This window comes from Periplaneta americana, chromosome 6 (assembly GCF_040183065.1).
Source record: "Periplaneta americana isolate PAMFEO1 chromosome 6, P.americana_PAMFEO1_priV1, whole genome shotgun sequence".
Lineage (NCBI taxonomy): Eukaryota > Metazoa > Arthropoda > Insecta > Blattodea > Blattidae > Periplaneta > Periplaneta americana.
In genome coordinates this window covers 173,390,573-173,408,679 of record NC_091122.1, presented here as the reverse complement: position 1 = coordinate 173,408,679, position 18,107 = coordinate 173,390,573, and the positions used below count along the sequence as shown (strand labels likewise).

Below are 18,107 nucleotides of genomic sequence, written 5' to 3'. Positions count from 1 at the left end.
TTTATAAATTCTAACTTTCAGATTTTTTGACAGCAGACTGGATGATAAGAGCTTCTCAACTGAATAATAACAGGATTTCCCATATTTATTCTGTGTTTAATTTCCTCCCGAGTATCATTTATATTTGTTACTGTTGCTCCCATGTATTTGAATTTTTCCACCTCTTCAAAGGATAAATAAATTTCCAATTTTTATATTTCCATTTCGTACAATATTCTCGTCACGAGACACAATCATATACTTTGTCTTTTCGGGATTTACTTCCAAACCTATCTCTTTACTTGCTTCAAGTGAAATTTCCGTATTTTCCCTAATCGTTTGTGGATTTTCTCCTAACATATTCACGTCATCCGCATAGACAAGCAGCTGATGTAACCCGTTCAATTCCAAACCCTGTGTGTTATCCTGAACTTTCCTAATGGCATATTCTAGAGCAAAGTTAAAAAGTAAAGGTGATAGTGCATCTCCTTGCTTTAGCCCACAGTGAATTGGAAACGCATCTGACAGAAACTGACCTATACGGACTCTGCTGTACGTTTCACTGAGATACATTTTAATTAATCGAATTAGTTTCTTGGGAATACCAAATTCAATAAGAATATCACATAAAACTTCTCTCTTAACCGAGTCATATGCCTTTTTGAAATCTATAAATAACTGATGTACTGTATCCTTGTACTCGCATTTTTTCTCCAATATCTGTCGAATACAAAATATCTTATCAATAGTTGATCTATTACGCCTAAAACCGCACTGATGATCCCCAATAATTTCATCTATATATGGAGTTAATCTTCTCAAAAGAATATTGGACAAAATTTTGTACGATGTCAACAAAAGTGATATTCCTCGAAAGTTACTACAGTTATTCTTGTTCCCCGTCTTAAAGATAGGTACGATTATGGACTTCTTCAATACTTTGACGCTATACTTTTCAATAAATTGATTACTGATACATTGGAAACTGTTGCAGACTGAGGATTCCCCTTGACAAAACGTGATGAATGAAGCGTTGTGAGTAAATGTGTGAACAAGCAAGGTAGAAATGTTCTTCAATAGGAAAATAATATTCATGGTGAAGGTTTCATGGAAGCATTTGTTTCCAGAAATGGTTTATCCACAAGCTTAGCAAGGATTAGATTAGCTGCGAAGGATGCAAGTCCTAGGTATGTAGTGTATGCAACAAGGGCATTAAGAAATTCATAAAATGAAAGTTTATATTACCTGGATGTCTACGAAATCACTGTAGTTTATTTATGTATTTCTTTCTAGTAATAGTCCATCCACAAAGTGATAAGGGAACTGCACTGCTGTGAAACGTGTAAGAGTATAGTTAGAACGTATGTGTCAGCTTCATGGCACTCATTTTTAATTAGTTTGTCCAGCAATCAATTAAATAAAAACGGTCTTAAAATTAGTTTACTATAGTTATGTTTACAGATGTCAATTACAAAACTGACGTTCGGCTGTTGAACTGAAATGAAAACGTCTGCCACGAGCGCAAAGTATACAATGGCTGAAGACAGCTCTAGCTCTTATTAGAAAACTCTGAGCGACGCAACGCTCTCTCTCTCCTCGTCAGGTGTTACTTGCGAAGTACAAAGTATCATAATAGCAGATAAACACTGGTAATCAGAAACACACAGGCCTAATTCTGTCTTATCGACTTGTTCAGGCAATAAAACTTGTCGTTTCGCCGGTGAATGGACGTACGTTATCAACTCTTACTCTAATGGAGTTTCTGAGAGAAACGAGCTTAAGTTGTAATGTGCACGAACAGAGTTGCTGAAGTACAATTCACACGACAGGAATTCCTCCACCATTGTTTATTTCTTCATTTAGACAGTTTGACTTGTTCCGTTTCTAGAATCCTACATATTATCACTCGATCGTTTACTAGATAGTTGGAAATTTCTTATATCAATTACAAAGGCCTGCGATGAAATAGTAATATGCGTTACAAGAGCGGTAGGCCTATGTTGATGTTTTCATGTTTGAGGAAAATATTGAAAAAAGCGAAACGTAGTTGAGCTTTTTTAATTTCCGAGAACATGAAAACAAACATACCGCTCGTGTATCGTACATCATTTTGTGCGAAGATCGTTTATTACATACCTGAAAGAGGAATTTCTAATTAGTTGCAATGAAATCTCCATCTTGGTTTCTGTTCAATGACGGCAACTTTGGAAAACAAATATATCTATCTTCAACATTGTTGCTATAAAATGTTTTCTGTGTTTACTATACTCCAGCAGGCCGTGATATACGTCTGTCTTTTGTTTCCCCCAGTCTATAAATGCGAAATTAAAACAAACGGTAAGGTTATGTAATGATTATTTTTCATTTTAATATTTTAACAATATTATTTATATAACATATTGCAGTAATAACATCGGCATCTGGAATCTTGTTGATTTTTTCACGGCTTCCTTAATGTTACTTGCATCACGAATGCAATAACTTTAGTGGATTAGTAGAGTTTACTTAATTTTTGCAAATATTTAAAAACAATAATTAACAGTGCAATTTAGGTGAAATTGCAGTGGTAAGTTTCCAATTTATAATTATTACTATGTTAAACGTCTCTAAAAATAATGTTAAAAGCCTAAAGCAGTAAAATGAATATGGCGCTTAAGCTGTAAGAAGAGGGACATTGTTATGTGTGTTACGTTGGGAATACTGAATGTGGTATTTCACACTTACCGCGTATTGGTTTTGTGCGGAAAGCAAGCAAATACGCACGATCTCGCACAAAAACTTTTTAAAACTATTTAGCTGATCTTTATGTATTTTTGTGTACTGAACCAAGAAATGACATCAAAACATCACACACGATTTTTACACAAAACTATCTTTTATGTTTAGAAACAAACATATAGTATAGGTTTTTTCAGTCAAATCACTTATCATTAGCACATATGTTGAACCTTTATGTTAATACATGAAGTGGTATTTACAAGTTTTGACGAACGTTTTCACCATTAACTATGCATCTTCAGGTCACAATAAAAGAGTGTTGCTGCACCAATGGACTCACGTCAGCCTCTCTTCAACCATCTTGTTCGCCAGGTACATAGTTTTCTTCATTTGCTACACCTCACTGTAAAGCTCAGTCGTGTTGCTGCACCGATGGACTCATGTCAGCCTCTCTTCAACCATCTTGTTCGCCAGGTACATAGTTTTCTTCATTTGCTACATCTCACTGTAAAGCTCAGTCGTGTTGCTGCACCGATGGACTCATGTCAGCCTCTCTTCAACCATCTTGTTCGCCAGGTACATAGTTTTCTTCATTTGCTACATCTCACTGTAAAGCTCAGTCGTGTTGCTGCACCGATGGACTCACGTGAGCCTCTCTTCAACCATCTTGTTCGCCAGGTACATAGTTTTCTTCATTTGCTACATCTCACTGTAAAGCTCAGTCGTGTTGCTGCACCGATGGACTCACGTCAGCCTCTCTTCAACCATCCTGTTCTCCAGGTACATAGTTTTCTTCATTTGCTACATCTCACTGTAAAGCTCAGTCGTGTTGCTGCACCGATGGACTCACGTGAGCCTCTCTTCAACCATCCTGTTCTCCAGGTACATAGTTTTCTTCATTTGCTACATCTCACTGTAAAGCTCAGTCGTGTTGCTGCACCGATGGACTCACGTGAGCCTCTCTTCAACCATCCTGTTCGCCAGGTACATAGTTTTCTTCATTTGCTACATCTCACTGTAAAGCTCAGTCGTGTTGCTGCACCGATGGACTCACGTGAGCCTCTCTTCAACCATCCTGTTCGCCAGGTACATAGTTTTCTTCATTTGCTACATCTCACTGTAAAGCTCAGTCGTGTTGCTGCACCGATGGACTCACGTGAGCCTCTCTTCAACCATCTTGTTCGCCAGGTACATAGTTTTCTTCATTTGCTACATCTCACTGTAAAGCTCAGTCGTGTTGCTGCACCGATGGACTCACGTCAGCCTCTCTTCAACCATCTTGTTCGCCAGGTACATAGTTTTCTTCATTTGCTACATCTCACTGTAAAGCTCAGTCGTGTTGCTGCACCGATGGACTCACGTCAGCCTCTCTTCAACCATCTTGTTCGCCAGGTACATAGTTTTCTTCATTTGCTACACCTCACTGTAAAGCTCAGTCGTGTTGCTGCACCGATGGACTCACGTCAGCCTCTCTTCAACCATCTTGTTCGCCAGGTACATAGTTTTCTTCATTTGCTACATCTCACTGTAAAGCTCAGTCGTTTTGCTGCACCGATGGACTCACGTGAGCCTCTCTTCAACCATCTTGTTCGCCAGGTACATAGTTTTCTTCATTTGCTACATCTCACTGTAAAGCTCAGTCGTGTTGCTGCACCGATGGACTCATGTCAGCCTCTCTTCAACCATCTTGGTTATAATTTCAAACGCCCATAAACAGGAGCACGAGCGACCTACTACTGTAGCATGTTTTCATCATTTTGTGAACCGCACCTACATGTATCTCAAGAAAGTTATGCCTTCATCCTAATTTTTGTACACGCATCAGTTAGTATAGTGATTTTTGCTCATTCCTTGTCTTCATGATGTTTACTTTATGCTACATGTAATTCTAATGGCATATGTTTGATTGCCGACCAGACCTGTTTAAATTTTTTTTAATCTTTTTAACGATTGTGATCATCTGAATTTTAAGTGTTCATTATGTGCTTTTTATATTCTTTTATTGTGACCTGAAGATGCCATAGTTAATGGTGAAAACGTTCGTCAAAACTTGTAAATACCACTTCATGTATTAACATAAAGCTTCAACATATGTGCTAATGATAAGTGATTTGACTGAAAAAACCTATACTATTTGTTTGATACTACACTTATCGAACCCAACATGCCTTTAAAATTTCATGTTTTGTATTATTAATATACTAGTGATTTTTCTGCATCCATAATCCAGTGCTCTAATGTAGCCTACAATTTTGTACTAACCAGTTGATGAGGATCAGAAACATAATCTAGAAGGCTGTATGATGTAGAGCAGGCCTGCACAAACGGGAGAGTTGTCTAACAGCTCGCCGGAAAGGTACATCGGAATGAAGTAGATCTGTTATAGGTAGAGGATAGTCCACGCAGCTATCTGGTGTAATGTGTATTATCAGTAGCTATTTCACTTTGCCTATCTACGGCTACATAATGGAGTAATCTAAAAGATGGAAAAGTGATCATCAGGCAAATTCTTTCAATATTGCATGGGAAAATGCTTATTTTTTCACAGCAGCTAGCGTCAATACTCAGTGCCTTATCTTCCACAAAAGTTTGAAAGAAAGAGGAAAACATAATATAATGCGTCATTACTAGTCTACAACATACAGATACGATGGTTTGGTTCGTGAAGATCCCAGTAAAAAGATTCAGGAGTTGAAAGTTGCATTATTACATGAGGTAAGGTACGTTAGAATTTATTAATCTTCAACAATTTAAATATTTCTCTTCAGGGAAAAAAGCCAGCTCATTTTTAATATGTTGAATAAATTACGGGATTTCAGTCGTAAACTTACACTTTTCGTAAGTCAGTTTCGGGAAGATAATATGGCTCCCATTCCAACGATAGAAACTGCTCGTGATGAAGCCATGTTAAACGATTATGTGCAAATATTAATTGAAATTCAAAACGAATTTAATTCTAGGTTCCAAGATATTGTCTTAATTGGAAAAAAGTTTAAAGTTATCATAATAAATTCCTTCAACACCAGTTGAAACAGTGTCATACGATTTACAGGTCGGCTGGTTGGCGCATTTGGTACAGCGCTGGACTTCTATGCCCAAGGTTGCGGGTTCGATTCAGGGTCAAGTCGATGGCATTTAAGTGTGCTTAAATGCGACAGGCTCATGTCAGTAGATTTACTGGCATGTAAAAGAAATCCTGCGGGACAAAATTCCGGCACACCGGCGACGCTGATATAACCTCGGCAGTTGCGAGCGTCGTTAAATAAAACATAACATTTAACGATTTACAGCTTGAACTTATGTGACCTCAGGGCTAAAGACCGTTTGAATAATGTTACTAGCCTGGTTGAGTTTTACAAGACTAAACCTCAGCAATAAAATCCACAACTACACAGGCTGGCTGTGAAAATGATTGCTGTGTTTGGCTCAACATTTATATTTGAGAGCAACTGTTTTCTATAATCAACTTTAATAAAGGCAGTTTCATTACGATCAGTACTGTTCCTTTCAGCTGCCAAAAGTATAAAACCCCGTTTTGATGTACTGATAAATAAAAATATAACAAAATGATATTGTATATTTAAGTAGTTATAGAATTTCTATAATTTCTGTAAAATAAATATTTCTTTATTAATTCATAATAGTTCAAGATAGTTTTGTAAACACTGAACGGGAATTCGTTTCATGAACAATCGTACTAGTAGGCCTACTTCCCTTTTGTGTACATTTTGTACGAGATCACCCCTTCTTCCAGTCCACCCTTATACAGAGCGCAGCCAATATCTGAATTCTGCTCACGAGCTATGAGCCGGCTCGGAGAGCGCAAATCTTGTGCAGGCCTGATCTAGAGAGTGAAAATCCTGAAGAGTTTACCAGTTTGAACTCAATGATTTAACAAAAGCTGAGCTTCTACGCTCCAGATTAAAATAAATAAATTTTCTGCCACCAGAAATAACAAAAATTAGGAGACATTACTTTTCAAAACATCCTGGTATATAGGCCTACTCCTAATAATCACGATTCTTGATAAATTGAAAGAAACACAAATATTAATGTCTATCTCAGTTCTTAATAATTTCACTTCATCTCTGACTGTCGCGCATCTTGAAATTCTTGTTAATTCGCTCGAAGCTCTTTGCAACATCCTGTACATTCAGGGATCAATTAGTGTCTCTGCAGACCAGTCATTTTATTTCCATGACGACGCAACGTGGAGGCGGTTCAGGAAATTGTCTTGCAACGGAGATGAGCTTATTTTGCTCTTCCTGTCAGTTGCGATGGCAACAAAAATGAGACAACCCCGGCCGAGATCGTTAATTTGCGGTTTACAGAGTATTGGTTTCAGACGGTCCCAGAATACATACCAAAGCATAGCAGAAATCTCATCTAAAAACATGTTCATAAAGCTTAATGGTCTCAAAGTGGTACTACGCCGTGTTTTGTCATCTATATTTAGACGACAATTAAGTGAACAATGGCCCCATTTCGCTTTTAGAATAATGGAGTTCAATAACGAGATAAATGTGTAAAGTTAACTGGAACTCTGAATTGGATGGTCGTGCTTTCTGTTTCTATGACCATTTGGAGAATTGACTGAATTTGTGTTTTAATTTGAAGTGATGCTATCCTAAAGTTCCAGAATTACAAACTTGGGAAGCATTCCGCCCGTAGTTGATTCCGTTTATAGTCCATGCGCTTCAAAACCAAGCGGTCCGTGGTTTGATTCCTGGCATGTAATCGTGAAAACGTTGTAATTAATTCAACAATTCATAGCATAATTACGCGTCAAAAATGGCTTTCAAATTCCACCGGCAAGTCTATCGTGCTATAAAAAAAGGAGTACGTTATATGGCAGTAAATAGTCTCCCTATGGATATAAAAATATCAATAGGTTTATTTAGGATGAAATTAAAGTAGTAGGCCTACCTAATTTCTCATGCCTTCTATTCTGTATGTGAATTTATGACATTCAACAATGCTTCATGAATATTTCTGTCTTGTATTCAGTATGGATACTAAACCCTTGTGTTGTATTAGTAGAATGTAGCTATTGTAAAACTCTTCTGTATATATTTCAACTAGACTGTGACTATAATTAAGACTTTATAATACTATTAAGATTTTTTTACATGATCCATATTCTAGGTGTGAAGCGATGTACGAATACCAAGGAATGTAAATACAATACAATGAACAGAGATTTATCTCAATTCCTCGGGACTGGGTGTTCGACTCTAATCTTTTTATTGTCCTGTGACATCTTAGCAGTGTCTCTGTATCGTGCTGACAACACGGTGAAGGAGACCAGAAATGTAAAAGAGTCTAGTGTCAATCTAAAGTAGTTCTGGGTACGAAGGGGTAGTACAGGGAAAAGGAGAACCCTCCGAACCTGTCCTTCTTTGCTACACCTCCTTACAAACAAGGCATTCTGTCTACGTCACTGGTGGAACCGATCGTAGACTCAGAAGAAAAGGAAAGGAACAGAAAAATTTTGAAAGAAAAAATCAAGAATATTGTATCTAAAGGCGAGGTTAGTGACACAAGTGTGGTGAGTGTACGCGAGTCAAATGCAAACGTATCAAACTCAGCGAAAGTTTCCGGAAAGCAGGCAGTGACGTCAACTGAAGAAGAAACAGGAGTGACGCGAACTAGTATTCAGCAAGCTCAGCAGAACAAGACCTCAATGCAAGCGAATGGAAATAGTGGACATCAGATGGGAGCAATTCCGAAGTGGGTGAAGGAACTAAGATCTAAATCGAGGCTGACTAGAAGTAGAGTAACGCAAGTAGGAGATAGTTCAGGGAGAGTGATGAAGGAAGAGGGGAAAACAAGGTGAAAAAACAGTATGACTTAAGGAAATGGTGTGGAGGGGAAATAAATCGTGATAGAAGAAAACTAAGACCTAAACAGTAGCAATGTGGAAAAGGCAGTAGTGAAAAGTGCAAATAATTAGAGATGTAGAGTGAGGGGGGTTACAGTATTTTTGGTATAATGATGGGTTAGGAGTAAAGTAGAGGAAGAATTGATGAAATACAAGAAAAGACTAGTGGAAGAATTGCAATTATAAATTAAAAATAAGTAATGTCCCAATTGACTTGTACGAGAAGCGTGTAAAACGGTGAGACGACACTGTATACTAATAATGTGAAGTGCCGCCTCACCGAAAGGTATATTGCTTGAAGACAAATATATACATTCAATACGTCAGTGGTGGATTTCAGGCGGCCAGCGAGAGTCGAAAGTTTGTAAAAGCTATGATAATAGCAGCGTCATGCAATGATACTCGATATAATAATATTATATCCATATCCGTTTGCTGCTTTGCATCAGAAATAACACACACGTATAGCAGAGGAGGAAAAACTGATATATTCCGCAGTCATCGTGATTGGGGAAATCTATCATCTCTATATGATGATACATTTTTCTTGTAACTATCCTTGTTGGTTGGAAACAAGCGCTGGAGATATCAGCTATGAGTCATGGTAGCTGTCATCAACTCCTACACTCGACAGAATAAAGTTACAACGCCTACAGCAAATCGTTTCTTGCAATGGTCTAGTCTTAGTTACTGAAGTTGAGTCATTCTGCGATATAAACTGTTCAGAAGTGAATTATTACTGCTACTTTTAATTGTCATTTTTAGGTAGCTGGAAACTTGTAGTTATTTAGCCCTTCTCTAATGGACAGTGCAGATTTGTTAAAGGAAATAGAGAGAGCTCCGATAAAATCTTTCACAACGTCATCTTTTTCGCCACGAATTCCACATCGGACTTGAACCGGAATTTCAGGCGCTCATAAGGTTACATTCATGTGTTGCAGACCACCCCGAGTTCAAGTACATCGCCAACATGCACGGAAACGAGGTGCTGGGACGTGAGCTGCTGCTGCACCTGGCCCACTACCTGTGCGAGCACTATCTGGCGGGAGACGCCGACATACAGAAACTCGTCAACGTCACGCGCATCCATCTGCTGCCCTCTATGAACCCCGACGGCTGGCAGCTGGCCACTGATACGGTACGTACTGCCGTAACACCAAACAACCCATCTACCACGAATAGCCTACAAATAATCTAATCCCTATGCATTCGAATAATTGTCGCAAATGAAAAATTATATTTGTGTAAATTACGAAAAGCTTGTGCAACATTCTAAATAATTAATTGGAGCGGTTATACGCAAAAGGACCCAACTCGTCAATAAAAAATGTTACGGGAGGAACAAAAAACTGAATATCTTAGTATCAAATAGCGACACAAAATCAATTCTTTAACAACAGACAGAGTGAACCGTAAGTAATGTCTTTAATTTCAGGAGGTTATTCCTTGAGATATTTGAAATAAAAAAGTTTAATATAATTTTTCTCGTTTTTGCTTTCTTTCCGAGATAAAAATTATTCTATATGAAACATTTCATAGCGTGTTTTGGGAAAGCCATTGATTTAATTCTCAATATGCCCAGTCAGATTAAGAGAGTAGTTTGTTATGATAATGACTGAAACAATTTTAGCTTTGTCTTTTAAATAAGCAGAAATGTGATCCGAACAAATGTAACATTTCAACATTTCTTTTCAGAACGAAACATACTTCTTGCAAGAAAGCGTTTTCGCATATCTTTTAAATGTTTCTCCTCCCATTTCCTCATTCATTCATTCATTCATCCTGTCATTCATTAATTCATCCATCCATTCATCCTGTCATTCATCCATTCATCCTATCATTCATTTATCCATCCATTCATCCTGTCATTCATTCATTCATTCATCCATCTATTCATCCTGTCATTCATCAATTCATCCTATCATTCATTTATCCATCCATTCATCCTGTCATTCATTCATTCATCCATTCATCCTGTCATTCATTCATTCATCCATCCATCCATTCATCCTGTCATTCATCCATTCATCCATCCATTCATCCTGTCATTCATCCATTCATCCTTTCATTCATTTATCCATCCATTTATCCTGTCATTCATTCATTCCTCCATCCTGTCATTAATTCATTCATTCATCCTATCATTCATGTTCATCCAGTCATTCATTCATCCATCCATTCTTTCTTCTAGTCATTCAATAATTCATTCATCCATCCAGTCATTCATTCATCCATCCATTCATTCAATTCATTCATCCTGTCATTCATGTTCATCCATCCATACTCATTCATTCATCCAGTCATCCATTCATCCAATAATTCATTCATCTAGTCATTCATTCAATTAATTTATTTATTCATTCATCCATCCAGTCTTTCATTCATCTAGTCATACATTCATTCATCAATCCATCCAGTCTTTCATTCATTCGTTCGTTTATTCATTCATCCATTCATCCATCCATCCATCCAGTCATCCAGTCAATCAAATGGGCTGCCAAATGGCTGGTAACCACTGCTCTAAAATGTAATACAGAGGAGGGGCGGAGCTTTTGGAAGAAGAGTCGTCATTGGTTAGGCTTCAGAATCGTACACGGAGGGCTTTTAAGGGCAAGGAGAATAAGTAGAGAAGAAGAAGAAGAATTGCATTGTATATCAGTCAAAATATTTGATATTCCATCGAAACTAACCTAAAGAAATACATTGTTTTCTCATGAAATGAACTGAATTGAATTTTGATGTGTTTTCAGGGCGGTAAGGACTACCTGCTAGGACGCGGCAACAACAATAGCGTGGATCTGAATCGCAACTTCCCGGACCTGGACCGCATCATGTTCGGCAACGAGCAGGCGCACATGAACCACAACAATCATCTGTTGGAGCAGGTGGACCGCCTCAAGGAGCCGGCAAGTATCCTTGCAAGATCAGGGTTGGCTCAATGACTTCAAAACTGTTTTTCATCACGTAATCCGCCATGCTGGCTGGCTTGAGACATAATATTATGATGTTTCAACGAAAAAGTGCCCAACGTCTTCGGCAACTTTTCTGACAGATTTGTTAAGCGGGTGTTAATACTGTAATAAAATCAGGGTTGGCTCAATGACTTCAAAACTGTTTCTCATCACGTAATTCAGCATGCTGGCTAGCTTGAGGCATAATATTGTGCTTCACCGAAAACGCGCCCAACCTCTTCGGCAACTTCTCTGACACATTTGTTAAGCGGGTATTAAAATAGTAATCAAATCAGGATTGGTTCTATGACTTGAAAACTGTCTTCTAACACGTAATCAGTGACTAGCTCGACACATACCATTTTCCACAGAAAATACGCCCAGCTTCTTTGGCAACTTCTCTGACAGATTCGTTAAGAGGGTGTTGATATTATAATAAAATCAGAGTTCAAAGCACTCTTCTGTCACGTACTCCGTACTGGATGGCTTGAGATATAGTATTATCACCAAAAACGCGCCCGGCTTTTTCTGCAACTTCTCTAACAGATCTGTTTAGCGAGTATTAATACTATAATAAAATTAGGGTTGCTTCTATGACTTCAAAGCAATCTTCCAACACGTAATCCGTACTGTATGGCTTGAGACATAGTATTATCACAGTCTAGTATATACAGTCATGAAGCTCAAAACGTAGGGAATATGCATCCATAGATAGTTGCTAACCACTAGGGTCGCTACTATCGCCTCATCACAGACAATGCTAAATAGTACCGGCACAGTCTATTGTTCCTACTCAAGCTTCGTGACTGTATATATTAGACTGTGGTATTATGGTGATTCACCTAAAACGCGCCCAGCTTCTTCGGCAACATCTCTGACAGCCTTGTTTAGCGGGCAGTAATTCTGTAATAAAATCAGGGTTGGTTCTATGACTTAAAAGCAGTCTTCTATCACGTAATGCATGGCTGGCTTGAGACATAGTATGCGCCCAGCTTATTCGGCAACTTCTCCGACATATGTGTTTAGCGGGTATTAATTCTGTAATAAAATCAGGGTTGGTCATAGCATGCAATCCATGGCTGGCTTGACGCATAGTGTTAAGGATTATGGTGTTTCACTGAAAAACGCGCCCAGCTTCTTCGGCAACTTCTCTGACAGAGAAGTTCCGATTAATCTAATACAGAGGTCTACAAAAAGCGATTCGTCATTCGTGATCTCGATGCTGCCCGCCGAACACAGTGTGCTGTAAGGCTAGAGAAGGGGAAGAGACTCGTACCTCAACACAAGGGAGCGATCAGTGGGGGATCGCGGCAACGGTCTGCTTATGTTTACAAATAATATCAAAAGAATAAGAAATATCATACATTTGTATATTATTTTGACATACTATGAAGCTGGAGCCCCGTCTGTTGCTATTGACACAAGCCATTGCCATTCTGTTCTATGGTGCCTTTCAGTGTCTGGAAAAGATCCTCTCCAGTTGTATTTTGTAATTACATCTAGAAGACATTCAGGCACAGTAAAATGTTCATTAACTCCTCGGATGAAAATGGCTAGGTGAGCTTTGTCAATTCTATCTGTCCAATTCAAGTGAGTAAGCTACAAACTGGTTAATTGTGGTTTCGACTTCAGATTCAATTACATTTACAATCTTGAAATTCCTTCTCTGAACTGTAATTGGAAACAATTTAAGTTTCTTAAACTTTGACTTTGTTTTAGTAACGTCCTGTATGCACGATTTTACAAAAGATGCTTCTGTAAAGGGCTTAATTGATTTTCCAATATTCCAAGCTAGAACATAGGCAGCAAGAAGCTTCTTTGTTTAAGACTGAGGACATGTGTGTGATTTGTGTTTGTATTTTCTTGTTTTATATTTATCAAAATATTTGTAGGCTCACGCATTTCACCTAAAATTAAACGAAAAACTGTATGTTTGTCATGCGGAACTGAATGTAAACGCATTGTAATATATTGATTATTATGTATAACCAACAGTTACACAGATAGTCCCAAAATAAATTATTTTCACATGTCCAGCATGCCTGTAATTGTATGATATTCTTTGTGAAGAGTCGAGTATTGTCGTCGCATGTTGAATTTTAACACATCCTTAAGAATTTTCGAACGAATTAAACATTTCACATTCTCCCCACTAACACAAAAAATTTCTCTTCCTATTCATCCTTGAATGTACAACGTCCATGATTAGAAGACATTGTGAAACGGTGGAACACTCCGACCAACACAGTGATAATGGCAGTCCGCCACTGCTCTTCGTTTGCGCATAAACATTGAGTACAGTAAAGGTGGGATGGGTGAGGCGGAGAGCGCTCATTACGTACTGGCTTCGGTTCCGTTCAGGGACTTACTCGCGAGTACGCTTTTGGAGACGTCTGATCTAATATAAATTGGAAATGTTTTGTCGAATAATGAACATGAATATGATAGACAAACTTAAGTAAATAAATAACTAGATTACTGAACACGTAAAAAACAACTACTGTACCTAAATACCAGTGAGTAAAAGGAAATAAATACAATGTTATGCGTACAGTTCTGTTAAAAACGAATGATTAGGAACACCCATAGGAAAATAGGACAGTCTTATTGTTTTACTCAATTTCGAAAATAAAATTCCACTCAGCTAAAATTGTGATAATAATTGCAATCACATCAGCAATAGTGGACGATCATCATAAGACATAGTTTACCTTGGATAAAAGTGGTACATAGCGCTTTCTGATTTCGATTTAATTTTAATTGATTGGGATTCAAGTGAACAAATACTGGGTGTTCAGTTCAAAGTGTGTCATGGATCACTGTATGTCGTCACGTGGCTAGTCGATGAGCCTAGAGAATTCAATCTTCCTACACTTCCGCAGAGGTGTATTACTTATCTGCCAGAGAGGTTGCCTAGCAAGTACGGTGTTCATTCAGAAGAGTACTTACCGATACATACCGTAACGCCGGTAGTGGCTGGAATGTGAACTGTTTCGAAACATATACCGAGGTGAATTTTTTCTTACTGTCGGGATATGGGGAGAGGGTTAAGACGATTACTTACGTATTTGTTGACATTAACTTCGACGGTCAACATGGACACGGAGCATTTGATTTGTATTGTGGAATGTTGCCGTACGCAACCGATGATAACAAATACCCTGCGTACGACTTGGCCGTGCAAAACACAGTTCGAAAGAGGTTATGGTAGCACACAGACAGTACAGACCGCCGTCTGTTGCTACGACGTTCAAGTTATACCGTACACGTTCTGAAGTTCAGATTGAACGCCTTGATTAATAGGCAACTTCTATGACACAAAAGCTGAAACTCGCTTCAAATCGCTGACTCATCAACAGTGACGTCATGACACACTTTGAAATGAACACCCAATATATATGTGTTACAGATTCAACCCGAGACGAAAGCTGTGATGAGGTTAATAATGCAAGTGCCCTTCGTCCTGTCTGCAAACCTTCACGGGGGGGATCTCGTCGCCAATTACCCGTACGACGCCAGTCGCTCGGGGGCCACCACAGAGTACACAAAGAGCCCCGACGACCAGACATTCAGGTAACGCCAGTGTTCCAGATAGCCTCACTTTAGAAGCGCGACTATGGCTCTCCGGCCATCGACAGAGTATTCTTAAATCTAATCCTTAAAGAAGTTCAAGCTGTAAGTAAAAAGTTCGATATCAGAATCAGGATCATACAAAACACTGGAACAATATGCTCGTATAAATAAAGTCGTTGGTGACAATCTCTATAGCTAAAAGAAAGTGTATAAATATTACAAATGACTTTCGTGGGACCGCCACAAATCCTATGCTTAGGCCGGGATTACGATCGACGTTCGTTTGCGTTACGTTGCGTTGCGTTCATCTGTACGTTGAATTTCTACCGAACGTTCAGAGGCTGTGTATTATGATCGACGTTCGTGACAACTATCACGCTCTGCCGGCCATAATGAATACTGAAATGCACGTCAGTCAGTCAGTCAGTCAGCTGATTATGATAAACATTGAATTTTATGGCAACTTTGAGACAAATAAAATAGGCCTACCGGTATTACAAAAATATTTTACGACAGAATAATATAGAATGACAATAATAATAATAATAATAATAATAATAATAATAATAATAATAATAATAATAATAATAATAATAATAATAATAATAATAATGGAAAATAAGGAAGATAATATCGATATTTAAAAAAGGAGATAAAACAAACCCAGAAAATTATAGGGGAATAAGCTTACTATGTACAACATATAAAGTATACGCAAAAATAATAAGCCAAAGACTATCAAATATAGTCGACATAATAATATCAGAAGAGCAGACGGGTTTTAGGAAAGGGAGAAGCTGCATAGATAACGTTTTTACCTTAAAGCAAATAATTGAGAAAAGAAGGGAATTCAACTTAGAAACTCATATCCTTTTCATAGATTACAAGAAGGCTTTTGACAAAGTGTCTAGACCAAAATTGTGGAATATATTAAATGAAAAGGGAATCCCATTACATTTGATAGAAGTAATTAAAGATATGTACGGAAAAACAAAAATAAAAATAAACCAAAGAGAACCTATAAGAATAACAGGAGGAGTTAGACAAGGTTGTCCATTATCAACCACTCTTTTTAATATATATCTAGACGACATGATAAGATCATGGAAACAAATAACAACAGGAGGAATTAATTTAGGAAATATGATAATAAAAACGTTAGCCTTCGCAGATGATCAGATTTTAATTGCAAAAACAGAGGACGAAATGCAGAGAATGGTATATAAATTAAACGAAATATCAAAAAAATACAACATGGAAATATCATCAGGAAAAACAAAGACAATGGCTTTCAAGGGCTCTTATCCAGTTCGGACAAAGATAATTTTAGAAAATAAAGCAATAGAACAAGTCTCAAAATTCAATTTCCTAGGTTGCGAAATATCATACACAACAGAAACAGATATAAATAACAAGTTAAACAAGTTTAACTATATAACAGGGACACTAAAAAGAACCTTGAAAAATAAAGCCAGAAAAGACTCTCTAATGAAATTATATAAGACGATGGCAGTTCCTACAATTACTTATGGATCCGAAACATGGACAATGACGGCACAACATATAGCTAGAATACAAGCTGCTGAAATGAAATTCCTCAGGCCAATAGCAGGATATCAAAGAACAGACAAAAAACACAATACAGAAATAAGACAGCAACTAAACGTAGAGGAACTAAATACAACAATAGTGAAATACAGAAGAAGTTGGGAAAACCACTTAACGAGGATGACGGACAATAGAATACCAAAAGCAGCATACAATTACTCACCACGAGGAAAAAGGAACTTAGGAAGACCTAAGAAAAGATGGAGGCAGCAACAATTTGGAGCCGGAACAGGCTAATGAAAGGCCTAAACCGTGACGTAGAATAATAATAATAATAATAATAATAATAATAATAATAATAATAATAATAATAATAAACCATATACCGGTACTTGGGAAGACTGTTGTATCTTGAAACACTTTTCACCTTTTTTAATTTTGAGAAATGAAATATTTTAAATGAAAAATGCTTGAAATAATTACTGAAATTTCCTTTACAACTTTATTTTACAAGATTTTATTTCTTGGTTTTGTGTTAGAAAACATATATCAATAAACGAAATGTTTACTTCTGGTACTAAAAAAATTATTTCGTCCACAGAACTCACACTTTGCAATAAATCAAACCGAAATTACGACCAGGGCTACTGAGCGGCGTTCTCTACAATCTACTTCAGTTTGAGTCCTCTAGGCAGCAGCAAAAATTAAAAAAACAAACAATGTTCAAAGCTATACTATGCTGAAGGTACAACAGTCTTCCCTACTAAATAGCTGGACTAGTGCGAATTATGAATATATTATTTGTGAGGTAAAAGTCTCTTTATTTCGGGTTAAAATAAAATAATGTAAATAAATTATTAAAAAGATAAAAAATAGGTTTTCCCCAGGCTCGAACCAGGGCCCATCTACACCACGACCAGTCTCTTTACTATTACACTACGGGGATATACGAAATGCAAGTGTTGAATTAGGTGTTATGAAGGCTTTCATGTTTGCTGCCTATAATGTTTAATCTTAAACAAAATGTGTTTTATGCCATATAGAGGAAATATATTCATGTTATGTGACATATTCGATCAAAGATCGTTTCTCGTATTATGTAATTTTTAATTAGTATGATTTTCCCATCACCGTAAAAAACAGCTTGTTACGTATCCCTATAATAATCCTCGGAATAGGACTGATTCTCTGGCACGACCACAGCAAAGGAATAAGGTTTTGAGATTTGGCACTTGGAACGTAACTAGTCTCTATAGAACAGGAGGGGTAACATTAGTAGCAAAAGAACTAGCTAGATATAGAATAGACTTCGTGGGAGTACAAGAGGTTAGGCTAGATGGGAATGGCATATCACAAATAGGAGATTACTTGTTGTATTATGGGGAAGGAAACAATAATCACCAATTAGGAACAGGATACTTTGTTCATAAAAGAATAAAATCAGCAGTAAAAAAGGT

The 18,107-nt window shown here is 37.5% G+C and overlaps 1 protein-coding gene across 1 annotated transcript in view; it reads left to right on the top strand.

Moving 5' to 3' along the window:
- LOC138702055 (carboxypeptidase E-like) overlaps window positions 1–18,107 on the top strand; it is a 69,555-nt gene that overhangs the window by 34,000 nt on the left and 17,448 nt on the right. Inside the window, exons 3-5 of the mRNA XM_069829575.1 lie at window positions 9,520–9,716; window positions 11,329–11,484; window positions 14,939–15,102. Coding sequence (XP_069685676.1) covers window positions 9,520–9,716; window positions 11,329–11,484; window positions 14,939–15,102 — 517 coding nt within the window. The remainder of the gene's footprint in view (window positions 1–9,519; window positions 9,717–11,328; window positions 11,485–14,938; window positions 15,103–18,107) is intronic.